We start from the raw sequence: 15,000 nt of genomic DNA on the forward strand, positions 1-15,000 counted from the left end.
CTTAACTAAACCTAAAAAGCGCACGAACTCCGAACTGCGAACCACGAACTACTACTGAATGAACTAACATCCCCCTTTATTGGAAAACACGTTCCCTTCGTGACGCATTGGCCCTAACTTGTGATAGGTTTCCTAACTGCAAGTATAATTTCTAAAAACCCAATCATCTTCCAGGTAGGTGGAGTCTTGCCTAGACGACTTCCCCCTTTTTTTCTTTATTAACTTAAACCTTAACATTCTTAAATGATCAAATTAAACCATTGCTTATTAAAATGTACTTTGACATAGACAACCCACAATTTCCCCACATTCACCCACTGTTGCATAGCATTTTAGTGATATGAATAAACATCTCAGAACTGAAATCCTAACCAGACAATTAGATAATCATAGTTGATTTTGAGGTGTAAGAATGGAAAGAAATATAACACATGACCAGGGAATACACTAACTCACACGCACCGGACTCTTAGAAAGGAAAGAAAGAAACTCGTTATGAACTCCAAACTCATTAATTCAAGATCTAGTTATTAACCTGATTAAAGTATTGTGGAAACATGCCCTGATAGCTTTTAAGTAATTATTTTAACCAGACTGCTAGTTTGTTGCCCTCCGTGTTCTTTTTGTAGTTAATGTTCATTCACGTCTTAAGAACACATTTTGTTTTTAATGTTTTAACATTTTTCAGCCTTAAATTTCCCTTTTGAAATGGCAGACTCGCCTGTGTATTCAAAGATGTAAATCTGTGGCCGTCGTAATTCACACCTCTCCCCCACTAAGGAATGCAGGTCCTATTGCTCTGGTTAACATCATTTCAGAACCCTTTAAATCGGAAATTCACTATACCTTTATACTTTTATGCTTTGCTCTTTACTAAACCGGAAAATGTATCTATATAACCAACACAAAAGTTAAAACTACGCTGACTAGTTGCAATAGTTCAACCAATGACAAACAAGACATAATTCTTCAGCCTGGAACCTGTAGAAGAAAATGAAGGTAAACCTCAAAATTGTTCTCTTGATTAGAAAGTGTTTCATCACATTGCTTGATACCCTGCTTCTCACAATATTAGAATTAACCAACAGTTATTTAAGTTATTGTAAAAGCATATACATATGTAATTTTTCGATCATAGCCTCGTGCTCCAAGAAAAGTTCCTTTCTTCTCCTGCGGGTGGCAGTATTGTCTTGTTAAATGGTCCACGGGTCCTTGACCAGTTAAAGGGTCAAACTGCGTGTGTGTGTGTGTGTAAATTAGTGTGACTGTTTAAGAGGTGTGCTCCGAAGATAGCGGATCAGCAGGTGACATGTTAATCCCCAAGGTTTATGGGTCTTTGTTCGGATGCTTTTAGCGAGACAGATGTTTCCAGCAAATGGTCGTAAAAGTCGTTAAAGTGTTATCATTCAAGGTTGGGGGGATCCCCCTCTGCTCTCCAGTGGAATTTCTTAAGTGGATCTAAGAGTGTGATTTCACAATGAGACATCAGGCTATCTGCTACATATCCCCCCCCATCGGGTGATAATCAGCAGAGATCCAGGTTATCAGTCGATGAGATGACGTAGATAGCTGTGGACAAAAAGGTTACTGGGTATCTCAACTCTTACTGGTGGCATTTGCTGGTCAGTACACAACAGGCTGCATTAGCGTTATCCAAACCAGAGCTAAACCACTTCCCTTACTGCAGCTACCTGCATAGGTTCATCAGTTGCGTCCTCCTGAGTTTCCACTGACACTTCTTGACCCCCCCTTCTACGTCTCACAAATCTAACCACCTTACCCGACCATGAATCCATTTGTCTCTGTAGCTTCACGGTCTTCCTACGATAAAAACACGTTATACCAAAGGTTGCTACATACCCCAGACATACCAGCACAGCTAACAAGGTATCGGGCAATGACCAGGAGTATCTTACAGGTTGGACTGTCCATGTGGGACGCGACTCGATCTCTTTTAAGACATTATTGATGGGGGTCAAATCGATAGACTGGGGACCCTCATACTGTATCCGACCAAGGGTGTCAGGGCTGAGTTCTAAGGAGTGGGTAGTAAAGAAATCAGACACCTCAATTTCACTCTCATATTGATCAGGTACTAAGTGGTACAGGGACCATTCCCCAACATGCAGAGTAGCCCCAGGTGGTACGTCTACCCAAAATGTTTGTTCCGGAAGGGGAATACGTTCATCGATATCATGCTGGTCATAGGACAACACAGCTTCCCGTGCCGCAGTATTTACCAGCCACCGGCTCCCTACGATTTCAACCTGAGTCTCGACCTGTTGGTACCTATGAGTGACAGTGGCAGGACACTGGTCCTTAGTGAGCATGGGCTTAAGGCCACAAAGATTGCCGGCACCCTCTCGAGTGAATGGTTTACTGGGACAGAGATAGTGTATATCCTTGGACAGGGTACACATGCGCAAATTTGGGGCCAGATAAAGTCCAGGATTGCTGTCTTGGTAAGCTACCAAGGTCGGAGTCTGAATTTTGATGTGTGCTTCTTTTTGCCAAAACCCAACATTTACCACTTCCTTTAAGCGATAAATGTTTTCCGCAGCTATTATAGGTAAGTTGACCAGAAAAGCTACTTCTCTATTTTCTGGATTGACATAAAGAGGTACTGCACTTCCGAGTGTATAGGCTAAATGTGCTTGGAGATCAGTAACTTCCTCTCGGGTAGCCCGACTGAGGATTTCCTGTACCAGGGTTAAAGGCACCAGATAAGCTGGTATCTTGCCCATAACTAGACTGTCTACTGAGGATCCCACTTCCTGTAGCATGTCATTCAAAAGCATGTTAATCACTTGGATGTGAGCCATATCTGCCTGGATTGCCCGGGTCAGGGAGGTGATCGTTTGCAGAGTTTTGTTTAAAGCTACCGTGTGGGTATTGAGGACCACAATGGTACCCTGTAAAGTTTGTCCAATTGCCTGTAGCTGTCTCTGTTGGGTGTCTATTTGGTCCTTGATGTGTGGTAGTTCTGCCTGTAGTTCCCCTACATTACGGCGGACCGTGGCTAGGCCCACGGCATTAACAGCGGATGTGCCGACGCCAAGGAGTGAGCCTACAGCGGCGGCAGCAGTTAATAAACCTGCAAGAAACCGTTTGGATCTCTTTTGAGCCCCATTCAGTTCAGACTGTGTGACCGCAAATTTTTGCAGCTGTTGTAGCATGTGGGTGGTGTCTCGTTCGGCATGGCTTACTGCCTCTCGTACCCACCAATGCCCAGCCCACCCCACTTGGCGGGACCAATCAGGGAAGTTCTTTTTACATACTTCCTCCGGGTTCAGTCGTACAAACACCCTTTGGGTATGTAACCGGCAGTTTGTGATTAGTAGTCCCGAATTATCCCTAAGAACTACTCCTGAGGTAGGTCCGGGGGAGATCACATCAGGGGCCGCGACGATCGTCCCCAGCACGAGCGTCAGGAGCAGGAGAGTCCTCATCTTCCTAACGAGACAAATGTACATGATTAACCTGGGTGTACTAGTGTGAACCACCAATGAAGTAGAATCTAACAGATAAGTGGCTAACAATCAGTGATATCCTATTCCCAGGCACAAAATGATGGTTCTGTTGGCTGGCTTGATCGGCAGATGTGTAATGGTACTTGGGTTGAAATTGCAAACAACAGACTACTGTATATGGATCAAAGATCAATGTATTCCTAAATTTTAAAAATGAAGTTATTAGTTTAGTTGCCAGTTGTACAGCTAGGAGTTGCTAAACACCTAGGGGTCTAGCAGGGGTTTTGTCCACCTGATTAGACTCTAATCGAGGCATTGGCGGCCCCGACTTGTCCCATAGGGCTTTGGTGTGGCTTAATTTGGTTGCGGTGTACCCACTTGCGGGTTGGCTCCTTAGAACCTTGGCTGATCTGGATCTGGTACACCACCGGGGACAATTTGTCCGTGATTGTGTGGGGTCCAGTCCAGCGAGGCATGAGTTTGCGAGCCAGCCTACCCGTATTCGATTGGGGTTTCTCGACAGGTTGAGCGAAAATGTAGTACCACACCTTATCTCCCACCTGAAGCTCGTCATAGGACGCCTTCTGATCATAGTAGGCCTTCCGACCCTGGACACTTCGTGCCATGTGCTGTTGGGCAAAAGCAAAAGTGGATTTTAGGTGTTTCTGCAAATCGTCTATGTACTGCTGTGTTGTGTAGGCAACTGAGGTATCTGTTCCACCTGGCTGATATAACAGATGTAGCGGAAGTGTCATCTGTCTGCCTGTCATCACCTCGAATGGAGAGACGCCGGTGGAATCGTGAGGAGTTGCCCTAATGGCCATGAGTACCAACGGCAATTTCACATCCCAGTCGCGGTGATGCGTGGCCACAAATTTCTTGAGGATGCTGACCACTGTGCGGTTAGCCCGTTCGACCTGACCAGAGGACTGGGGGTGGTAGCTCACGTGCAACTTGGCTTTTACACCGAGGACGTGCCACATTTGTTGCATGACTTCTGCCGTGAAATGAGTACCTCGATCTGAGTCAACCCTACAAGGAAGACCAAACCGGGTGAAGATATGATTAACCAGGAGACACGCTGTGGTTATAGCGGTGTCATTGGCGGCTGGAAGACACTCCACCCACTTGGTGAATGCACATGTGACTGTGAGGAAATATTTGTTCCCTCGAGCAGACTTTGTGAGCGGGCCCACCCAATCCATTTGCAGATCCGACCACGGGAAGGTTAACCCCTTTCTCTGTAAGGGAGCCCTGTGCAGAGGATTCGCCGGCAGGAACTGGCAGCACACCAAGCATCCTTTAATGTAACTAGCTACATGCTCCCGCATTCGTGGCCAAAAGGCCACCTGTTTGAGTGTCCTATAAGTTTCCTTGATCCCTTTGTGACCTGCTGATGGAGAGTCATGGGCGTGCCCCAACATTACCCCCCTGTGGCACGGAGGCACCACGAACGCAGGAGAAGTGTGGGTCTCAGTGACATGAACAAGCAAGCCCTTGACCACCTTCAAGAATGCGCGGTTGTCCAAGAGTTGTTTAAGCGGAATTGATGCCTCCAGCATTTGGCTGGTTATGGGATTGTTGGTGGGATCAAGCAAGAAAGCCTTAATAGATTTGATGTCGGGGTCTGCGTCTTGTAGCGTGATCAAATCAGCATCTGTGATTTCTGGATCAATGGAGACCGCAGCGCAGGGTGGGATTTCTGTTGTTGAGGTTTGTTTAGCTTGTGCTCTAGTCACGGCTAAAACAGTGGGGTTGGGTTGGGTTGGGTATTTCAACGGGTCAAAGACCCATGAAACTCCTTCCAAGGCACCTCTTTTGGCCAGTGAATCAGCTTGATCATTGTATGTCTTGTCTGTCCCTGGGACACGTGAGTGTCCCCTCACCTTTTTCCAGTAGACAAGCATGTCATGCCGAACTACCAGGTAGTCCGCGGCTGTGAACAGCTCTGTGTGTTTGACTGCTTTCCTGCCAGATGTGAGAAAACCTTTGGTTTTCCAGATTGGCAAGTGACATGTGAAACTTAGACGTGCGTAGTTGGAATCTGTACAGATTACCAGGGTTTTTACCCCCTGGTCGATAGCAAGTTGAATTGTGATGAGTATGGCAGCGATTTCGGCATACTGAGAAGTTTGTGATCCTAGTTTGAACTGTTGTGGTTCGCAAGGATTGTCATCAAGCCAGACGATTCCTGCACCAGCTTTGAGGCCTTCTTGGTCATGTCGGAAAGAGCATCCATCTACGTAGACCGTGGGAATGTTTTCACACTCCTTGGGGTCAAAGTAACGATGGTTTGTGGGTTTCTGGGAGGCGAGATTGGGAATGGGCACTGATGTGGCCGGTATGTCAGTTTCGCACCGCTGACATGCCGCCAGATCAGTGCCTAGAGGTAATCTCGAGTTTTGCGCATAGCGCACCTCAACCTCAAAACTTTGTAGGGCCATTAACCAGGAGGCGACTCGTGCGTTGGTGACCACACCTTCTCGAATGCGCTGACTGTTGAGAAAGACCACTGGCTGGTGGTTCGTTTCTACAATGATCTTTTGTCCCCCAAGGTAGTTGGAGAAGTGTTTCACTGCCCAGACCGTGGCCAGAAGTGCTTTCTCACAGTCAGAGTATTTGAGTTCCGGAGCCATCAAAGCTTTGCTTGCATAAGCCACCACTCTCTTGTCTTGATCGTGTACCTGGTATAGACCAGCACTCACACAGTGCTCTGAAAACCCAACTTGAAGGTAGAATTCTCTGCTGTGGTCCGGATAGGTTAAACAGGGTGCCGATGCCAGTTTGTCTTTGAGGGTTTGCATGGCTTGTGCCTGGGCCTCACCCCAAATGAAAGGTACATCCTGCTTTAACAGCTGGTACAGTGGCTTGGCCAGTTCCGCAAAGTTTTCAATGAACTGGCGGGAGTAGTTGCATACCCCCAAGAAGCTGCGAAGGGCGTGGATGGTTTTTGGTTCCGCGATATCCACGATGCCTTGGGCACGACATGGTTGCGGGAGAACACCATCTGGACCAACCAAAAGGCCCACATAGTTGACCTTAGTTTTGCACCACTGACATTTGGCTAGGGATATTTTCGCACCTGCTTTTGTGAGCTGATCTAGCACATGATCAATCTCTTCCAAGTGAGCATCGAGAGAATTGTTCCGGATAAGAACATCGTCAACATAAATCAAGGTTCCTCGTTCTCTTGCATCAGGACAAGCTTTGTTGAGAAAGATGTTGAATTCAGCTGGTGAATTGGAATATCCGAATGGGCAGCGGGTGAATGTAAATTGACGGCCGGCGAATGTGAATGCCAGTTTGTGTTGGTCTTCCACATGGACCGGAATGGTCCAGAACCCCGATGCCACATCTAAGGTTGAAAAATATTTGGCATCTCTGACCCTAGGGAGTTCTTGCTCCAATTGGGTCATGGGCCATCTAGAAAGAGGGACCTGGTCATTTAGGCGGCGATAGTCAATAGTCAGACGCCATTTGCCATTGGGCTTCAACACCGGCCAAAGTGGCGCAGAGTAGGTGCTGTTGCATGGTCGGATTATTCCTTTGTCTAAGAGATCATCTATGATCTCTTGCACCGGCCCGTATGATGCAAGTGGAATCTTGTATTGGCGAACGTAGGCAGGAGCAGCGTCGGGATGCGTCGGAATACGAATCATATGGATGTGGGTCAATCCACAATCCATAGAATCTTGAGAGAAAGACGCGCGATACTTAGTCAGCACTGTTCTGAGCTTTACACGCTCTTCGTCTGATTGCAATGCATCCGCATCTAACAGCATTTGCTGTAGTTGCTTCTCAAACTCTGTTTGAGTTGAAGGAAAACTGTCGGCCTCCTCCTTCTGCTTCACCAGGACTGTGTTAGTGCCAGGTGATGGGACAGAATCGAGACTAAGGACAGTGACTGTATCCAAGACCATTTGGTCCCTGTGGGTCAGATCAATGCGGTACAACGCATCTTCATTGGTCTCCAAGACAGGAAAAATAGCAATTGCCCCAGACGGTCGGGTGTATAATGTCTTGGACTCTTGCTTTGGGAGCAACTGCTGAGAAATCGGACCGATGACTGGAAGCCGCAGTTCAAAGTCATGAAATTTGGTGCTAACCAGCCAACCCAGTTCTGTGAGTTGGGGAATCACTATGTCCTGGGTTGTACAATTTTGAACGAACAAGTAGACTGACCTAGCACGTAACTCCACAAGAGGTGTGGCTTCCACGGTCAGACCAAGATCAAAGAATCGATGTGAGGGTTGGAACAGTGCATGGGGGTGACATAGTTGTTGTCCAGGTAGGATGGTCAGGTAGAGGCCGATATTTTTGGTATTTGCCGGTAGGGTGATGGCTTGGTTGTTTGCCACCTGACAAACTTCAGGTATGGTCTGACCCGAGTGCAGATACTCTGGCTCAGGGGAAGAGCCATCTGCCTGAGTGTTTGTGAGGGACCAAAGGATGTTATTGATGGTGTCTACCTGAACATCCAACCTGACCAACACGTCACCGCCCACATAGATGGAGTGAGGTAAGTCTGGGACCACAAGGAAAAGCTGGGTGAACTCTTTCTTGTTCCAACGGACAGTCAAAGAACAAGTGCCGACTGCCGGCAAGGTGGGTTGAGGAACGGGCCCAAGCGGAAAAGCTCCCTGGGATTGAATGAAATGAAAGCTAGCATGGGTTGCCGATAATGAGTTTACTAAGTCTTGGCTGACTGCGGATTTGTCCGACCACAGGGCGATGACCACGTCATCCACCTGGAAGTCGTCCAATGTGACCCCCTTCTCCACTCTGGGACAATATTCCCCAAGATTTTCAGATGGGACCATGGTACACAAGAAGGTGTCACGTTGTTCCAAGACTGAGCTTGGAGGCCAAGAAGGATTTGTACACTGTGAAACGGCGGCTGTAGGCCCTTCCTCAATCTCCATAGGAACCACGGGGTCGATCAGTTCCTTGCCTGGTTGGAAATGTCCACAAAGACGGTAGCACTGGATCTCCTCCTCACGAGAGGGAAGAACAGGAAGGGGTTGCCGAACCTGCGCCCAGATCTTAAGACCTTGGAAGTCGATAAGGGGCTCGAACCGATTAAGAAGATCTTTTCCTGCGAGGAATGGGATGGACTCCAAGGGAGACACATGAATTGGATGAACAACAGTCACGGGCCCAATCGTAAGTTGAATTAGGGCCATCGAATGTATGGTGATGCCCGTGTGTGAGTAGGGCTGGATATTGAGAGAACAGTTACTCAGCTGTATCTCCCTATTCCGTCGCCGAGCGGATGCCCGCACTCGGTTAAAAAGGGACATGGACATCAGTGTGATGTCTGATGCCGTGTCAAGAAGAGCATCTTGCACAAATTCATCCTCCAAAGTAGTAGCAAGATAGAATTTTCTGGCCACCCCCCTTTCGCTCAGATGGCCCAAGAACTGTCGGAAAGGAAGCTCCCCCCGAATTAGAAATGGGTCTTCTTCCTTGAGAGAGTGGTCAGTGTCTAGTTCCACAACTAGGACTGCACTAGGTGCAGTGTCTTGGGCATGCTCCCAAGTAGCTCGTTTGGGGTCTTTTTCATGGGGAGCAGTGCTCGACTGCTCCTGGATGTTGCGCCCTTGGTTGAGGTTACCCCTTTTCTCCTTGCGCATTTGGTTAACCCATTGCAGGATTAACTCAAGATCCCCTGCCTCCAGGCCGTTAAGGGTTTTGTCAAGTGATGATTTAGGGCTTTTTGCAGTCTGGTTTGGTCCAGAGTGCCTGTTATTCCCATGATGGTGTGGCCTGCCACCACGTTGATGGTGGGAGGCTCGACCTCGATGGGGTCTGCCCTGGCCGCGATTCACCTTATAAGTAGGTGAGCGGCGTCGCTGTGGATCGACCTGCTGACTTTGGGCTGGTTCTTGTCTATAGGGTCTGGACCCGTGAGTCTTATCTGTTCCCTGGAAGCTGTGCTTCCCCTCTAGTTCCATACAAGGGTTACTGGCTACTGCAAGGACCTCGGAGTCGGTTTTTTTACCCAAACTTTGCTGAACTTTTGCAAAGCCTCTAAGAGCTAGATCTCTTAGCTGCCGACTAGTCAGGGTGCGGGGACAAGCCGAGACACCTAAATGGTGGCTGGTTGAAGGATGGAGGTTCTGGACAAACAGGACCTTGAAATTTTCGTCCTCCTCCATCTCTGGTTCATTCTTGAAGCCAAAGTAAGCGCGCCTGAGGCGATAGTAGTACTGTTCGGGACCCTCCTGCCTGTTCTGCCTCACCGTGAATGCAGCGGAGAGGCCTAAATGGGTTGAGAAGCTAGAGAATTCTGCCTCCAATGCTTGGCAGAGAGCCCTATAGTCCCCCCTTACGTGTGGTGGTTGGCGTTCAATGAAACTGCTAACGTCGCGGCTGGATGTTATTTTAATGAGATAGATTCTGTCGTCTATGGTGGCCAGAGGGAAGCGCCGTAGATAGTAATCAATGTCATTTAGATAAAGGTGGATATCATTAGGGCAGCCAGGCTTAGGTTCAAACCGGCTGATATTGCGGGCAACTTTATCCAAATCTCTATCTGAGGGTGTTATGGGCCTGGCCATATCTGCATTTGTTTGGGGTCGTCGGGTGTGTTCAGATTCGTCCCAGCCAAACAGGGTCCGGTTCACCTTTTTGGGGCCAGCCGGTTCCGGTTTGACTCTGATGGGTGATCGAGGAGCTTCAGCTCCTCCCTGGTAACCCATGGAAGTTACGGGCGTAGGAGTATGTACCTCCGTCTTAAAGAGATGTGGGGTCGCTGGTCTACCCTTTGTTGGGCTTACCTTTGGCCCCCGTGAATATGTCTCATCCCGTTCTAATCTGAACTCTGCCAACTGCGTTTCTGCATCCCTTTTTTCTATACGAGCTAATCTTAAAGCACTCATAGCCTGTGTTAGTTCAGCCTCGAGTTCGGTCTGTTGCTCCTGGGCTTCCTCCAGCTTACCTCGTGACTGGATGGCAAGCTTTGTGGCTGTTGCGGCCTCTTCCTGCAGTGACTTTACTTTATGTTCAAGGGCTTCTTGTTGGGATTGTATCTCTGCACCAGTATTATGCCATTGCGCCAATTCGTCCCTGAGTTTTTGGTTAGTTTGCTGGAGAGCTGTACAGTGGTTAGTAGCATGTTGCTCTCTCTCTTGTGAGAGTTGGAGTTGTCTCCAGAGTATGAGGGCCATTTTGTACACGGTGTCTATTTGTTCTTTTATTTTTAGGGATTTAGTTAGGTGGTCGTCCACACAGCTAGTCATCAAACTCTGAAGGTGGGCATCATCTGCCTGTTGCACGCCTTCAGCATAGTCTGGAATGCGGCAGCTTACTAAATCAAGAAGAGTGGCTTCTACTTGGTCCACCGACTCTGCCTCGCTGAGGAGCGGGGACCCTGCCTCTCTTGGAGAACTCATTTTGACTTGACGAGGGTCAAGCGATGCGAGCTGTATTGGAAGCCAGTCCCGGATGGGTGACTTAGCACTGCTGCTGAGATTGGAGAGATTGATGCTAGGGTAACAAACTTTGATGCGTAGTCCCTAGTGAATCTAATAAGCCAAAAGTGTAGTTTTTTTTTTTTTTTTTTTTTTTTTTTTTTTTTTTTAATGGATAATTATTATTTTAATTTTATTTGGGTGACCTTGGATAGGTATAAGTTTTAATAGTTTTGCATAAAAATTGTCAAATACCTATTAGTAATTAATTAATTTGTTAACTAGGTGGTAACTGGCAAGGTTTGAATGACTGTGGGTGCATTAAAGATAGCACTGCTGTCACCAACACCACAGTCAAATCCTGTCAAAAACCAGCATAGAGCGGATGTATGTATGTCTATAAGGCTTTGATTTATTTAGAAATTCAACGAAGTGACTCAGACAGAGTCTAAGCTACCTTCAGTATTAGCGAGCAGATTTTTTTTTTTTTTTATTATTATTATTATTATTTTTTTTTTTTTAATTTTTTTTTTATATATATTTTTATTTATTATTTTTTATATGGCTAAATAGGATAAGGATTGTATGCCTGTATTTAGAATAACAAGAAGAAGTGGATAATATGTTTGACAAAACAAAATAATGAATGGCTACTATGGATTACCTAAATAACAGGTATTTATAGCAACCAATGATTATAACTTGAATGTTTAAAAATACTGGATATTATGGTTAGCTCAAATGAATATATTTAATGTAAGCAATGTGAGTAGAACAGCTGACAAGCAAGTTAGCTTTGAGAGTTGACACTATGTTTGAAGTAGGATGGCTACATAGAACAAAATATTGAATTATTACAATTGAGTTATCTAAATGTATCTATTTGAAGTGAATTCTAATTTGAATATATACTTACTAGTAATTAAGAATGGAAATGGCACTTACTAGTATTAATAATAACTAGGACGATACAACATTTAAAATATAACAGTAACCAAGCAAAGAAAGCAGGGGAAGAGGGTATCTCGATTAAGGTATGCCAAAACTCATATGAAGCCAACACCAACCACACGTAAACACAGTTTACTACAAGAATTTCCCAAAATAGCGTATAAATGAACTGCAACCCCCTTTAACCTGAGTATTCACCCAAACGACCAGAAGAGGGCAGTGTAGATATAGCTTTACCCCTAGAGGCACGAAAAGGTAAGACAGCCTTGAGGCAAGATGTAGCTGATACAGTTGACCACGAGATGGCGACTAGAGGCCACTGGTGGGGAAGGCTCCGCCTACCGGTGACACAACTGAGTCCCGCCCCCTTGAGTGGGAGGACAAACCTCAGCTCCTGAGAGCTCAGTTGCTTTCAAGCTTTGTGGGGAACACAACGGTCTTGCTGACCTTAACACAGAGACACAGAGAGGAACACAGCACGCAGGGATTTACTTCACACAGTCTGAGTCAAGCGAGGCTTCCGCTGAGGGCGTGATCCTCGCCCGTCGCGTTTTCGCGACTGTAAACCTCTCTACCACCTAAAAGGATAGCGTTACGCCGCGGTTTGCAAAGCCGCGGGGCACACGAGAGGGTCCCAGTACGACCGGGGTGCGGAAATCCGCGCACACGGGCCGTTTAAACTGGGAAGCGGGTTTACTGCACTGGAAATCCGCAGCTACAGCAACCTCGCTGAGGCCTTTACAAATAGCGCTGATATAATTCACGTGATAATAGTTGTCGGCTGAGCCTGTTTAGATACCCCGGGTAAATGTAAAGCACCAATAATAGTGATAATGAAAGCAGACGTACAGCGGCGTCTACAATACACACACGCACTCACACTGATCGGCTCTTTGGCGGTAATATGAGGCGTTTCACAAGTGATTACCAATGCTCTTTAAAACACATACACACAAAGGAGTTGGATATATATATAGATGTATATAGATGTGCACGCACACAGACAGAGGAGTGACCCGGTTAGCTTTCGCCAGCCCGCTGGCGTTTTACTAACGCGGAGCGTAAGGTAGATATTTAATAAACACAACACACCAATACGTTTTCTTAACTCCGTGCTTTCTCCCGTAGATCAGAGATGTGACGATCGCCCCACGTTGGGCGCCAAATATGTAGTGGTTACAATGGATACCGAACTATTTACCTGATATCAATATTAATTTTAATATTAATATTAAAGGTTAATAGGGCGCCAGTAGCGGCTAGCTACAAAATTTATATTTAACCTCAGGGTGAGTTCTTGTCGGTTTCAGAAAGTCTTTGAACCACGGGAGGAACACACTTAAGTCAACAATTGGCTAAATCAAGTAATGTTTATTTAGAATAAAAGTAATACATGGATATATGCAGAATTAGATAAGGGGCATAATTCAAACAACAATTTGAGAGTGAAATTCAAGCACGCTGATGATAACAGTCTTACAACCAAACCTTCTCATCGCATATATGAATAACTCAAAACACTTTAGACCCAAACAACAGAAATGTATAAGTAGATAAAAATAAACAAATCAATACCCAGTTTAATATACCAAAGGGGAAGTAATTATGATAACCCACTAGGAGATAAACCTAAATATGGATAACTAAACCCACTATAAGAATATTAGGAGATTAAACAAGATTATAAGTGATTATATACTGCTATAAACGAACTAACTACTAAAGAAGCAAAAACGCCCTAAACCCAAGCTACTTGAGTTAAACTAGGTTACATTAGAACTATGGAACTGACAGCGATCACCACCATCTCAACCGGGAATAACTATAACTGAGAACTTAGCAAGACTCAACCTAACCAGACCAACAGAACGCCACCAGAGAATTAGAGATTTAACCAGCGCCTCACTTTGCGTTGACCGGCCTCGGGCAACCGGTGTCGTCTCTGCCGCGAAGGGAACCGTCGGTGTCGACCGCCAGGAAGGGTAGCTCGATCCAGGTGGCCAAGCGGGTTCTTCAGGTGGACTTCACGGTGCAAGCAGGGCTTCGGTTCCAACGGCAAGCGGGAGCCTCGCTCCGGACAGCTGATTGATCAAGGGTTCTCTTCGCGTCTGGGTCTGGTCGGGCGAGCGACGTATAACGCTAAGTATGAGCGGTGAACTATAGGCAGCTCCGTAGCGCTAAGGTGGTTCAATAGCTGGAAGCACCTAATTCTCTAATTCTGTTGATAATCGCTGGACTTGTGTTAGTCAGCGCGGGTGCGCTGCAAGCGCAGCTAGAGCTAGGATCTATGACTCACGAACTTAAGAATCACTAAGCTGAATCTAAGAGAAAGTAAAACCAAAAGAGAGAGTACAAAATTCTAACTAAAACTCTAAGTTAAAATTACTTAAAAAAAAATTGAACTTAACTAAACCTAAAAAGCGCACGAACTCCGAACTGCGAACCACGAACTACTACTGAATGAACTAACATCCCCCTTTATTGGAAAACACGTTCCCTTCGTGACGCATTGGCCCTAACTTGTGATAGGTTTCCTAACTGCAAGTATAATTTCTAAAAACCCAATCATCTTCCAGGTAGGTGGAGTCTTGCCTAGACGACTTCCCCCTTTTTTTCTTTATTAACTTAAACCTTAACATTCTTAAATGATCAAATTAAACCATTGCTTATTAAAATGTACTTTGACATAGACAACCCACAATTTCCCCACATTCACCCACTGTTGCATAGCATTTTAGTGATATGAATAAACATCTCAGAACTGAAATCCTAACCAGACAATTAGATAATCATAGTTGATTTTGAGGTGTAAGAATGGAAAGAAATATAACACATGACCAGGGAATACACTAACTCACACGCACCGGACTCTTAGAAAGGAAAGAAAGAAACTCGTTATGAACTCCAAACTCATTAATTCAAGATCTAGTTATTAACCTGATTAAAGTATTGTGGAAACATGCCCTGATAGCTTTTAAGTAATTATTTTAACCAGACTGCTAGTTTGTTGCCCTCCGTGTTCTTTTTGTAGTTAATGTTCATTCACGTCTTAAGAACACATTTTGTTTTTAATGTTTTAACATTTTTCAGCCTTAAATTTCCCTTTTGAAATGGCAGACTCGCCTGTGTATTCAAAGATGTAAATCTGTGGCCGTCGTAATTCACAC

The 15,000-nt window shown here is 45.7% G+C and overlaps 2 protein-coding genes across 3 annotated transcripts in view; one reads left to right on the forward strand and one right to left on the reverse strand.

Annotated features, from left to right (window-relative positions):
• LOC125795256 (uncharacterized) overlaps window positions 1-13,911 on the reverse strand; it is a 14,411-nt gene extending 500 nt beyond the window's left edge. The window contains exons 1-3 of the mRNA XM_049473763.1: window positions 13,740-13,911; window positions 1,917-3,453; window positions 1,781-1,821 (exon numbers count right to left, since the gene is read on the reverse strand). Of these exons, the coding sequence (XP_049329720.1) occupies window positions 1,781-1,821; window positions 1,917-3,449 (1,574 nt within the window). The 5' untranslated portion in view covers window positions 3,450-3,453; window positions 13,740-13,911. The remainder of the gene's footprint in view (window positions 1-1,780; window positions 1,822-1,916; window positions 3,454-13,739) is intronic.
• The window catches only part of LOC125795261 (syncytin-A-like), a 170,873-nt gene that overhangs the window by 113,008 nt on the left and 42,865 nt on the right, over window positions 1-15,000 (forward strand). The gene's annotated exons all lie outside the window — the stretch shown is intronic.

The sequence above is a fragment of the Astyanax mexicanus genome, unplaced genomic scaffold (assembly GCF_023375975.1).
Source record: "Astyanax mexicanus isolate ESR-SI-001 unplaced genomic scaffold, AstMex3_surface scaffold_46, whole genome shotgun sequence".
Classification (NCBI taxonomy): Eukaryota; Metazoa; Chordata; class Actinopteri; order Characiformes; family Acestrorhamphidae; genus Astyanax; species Astyanax mexicanus.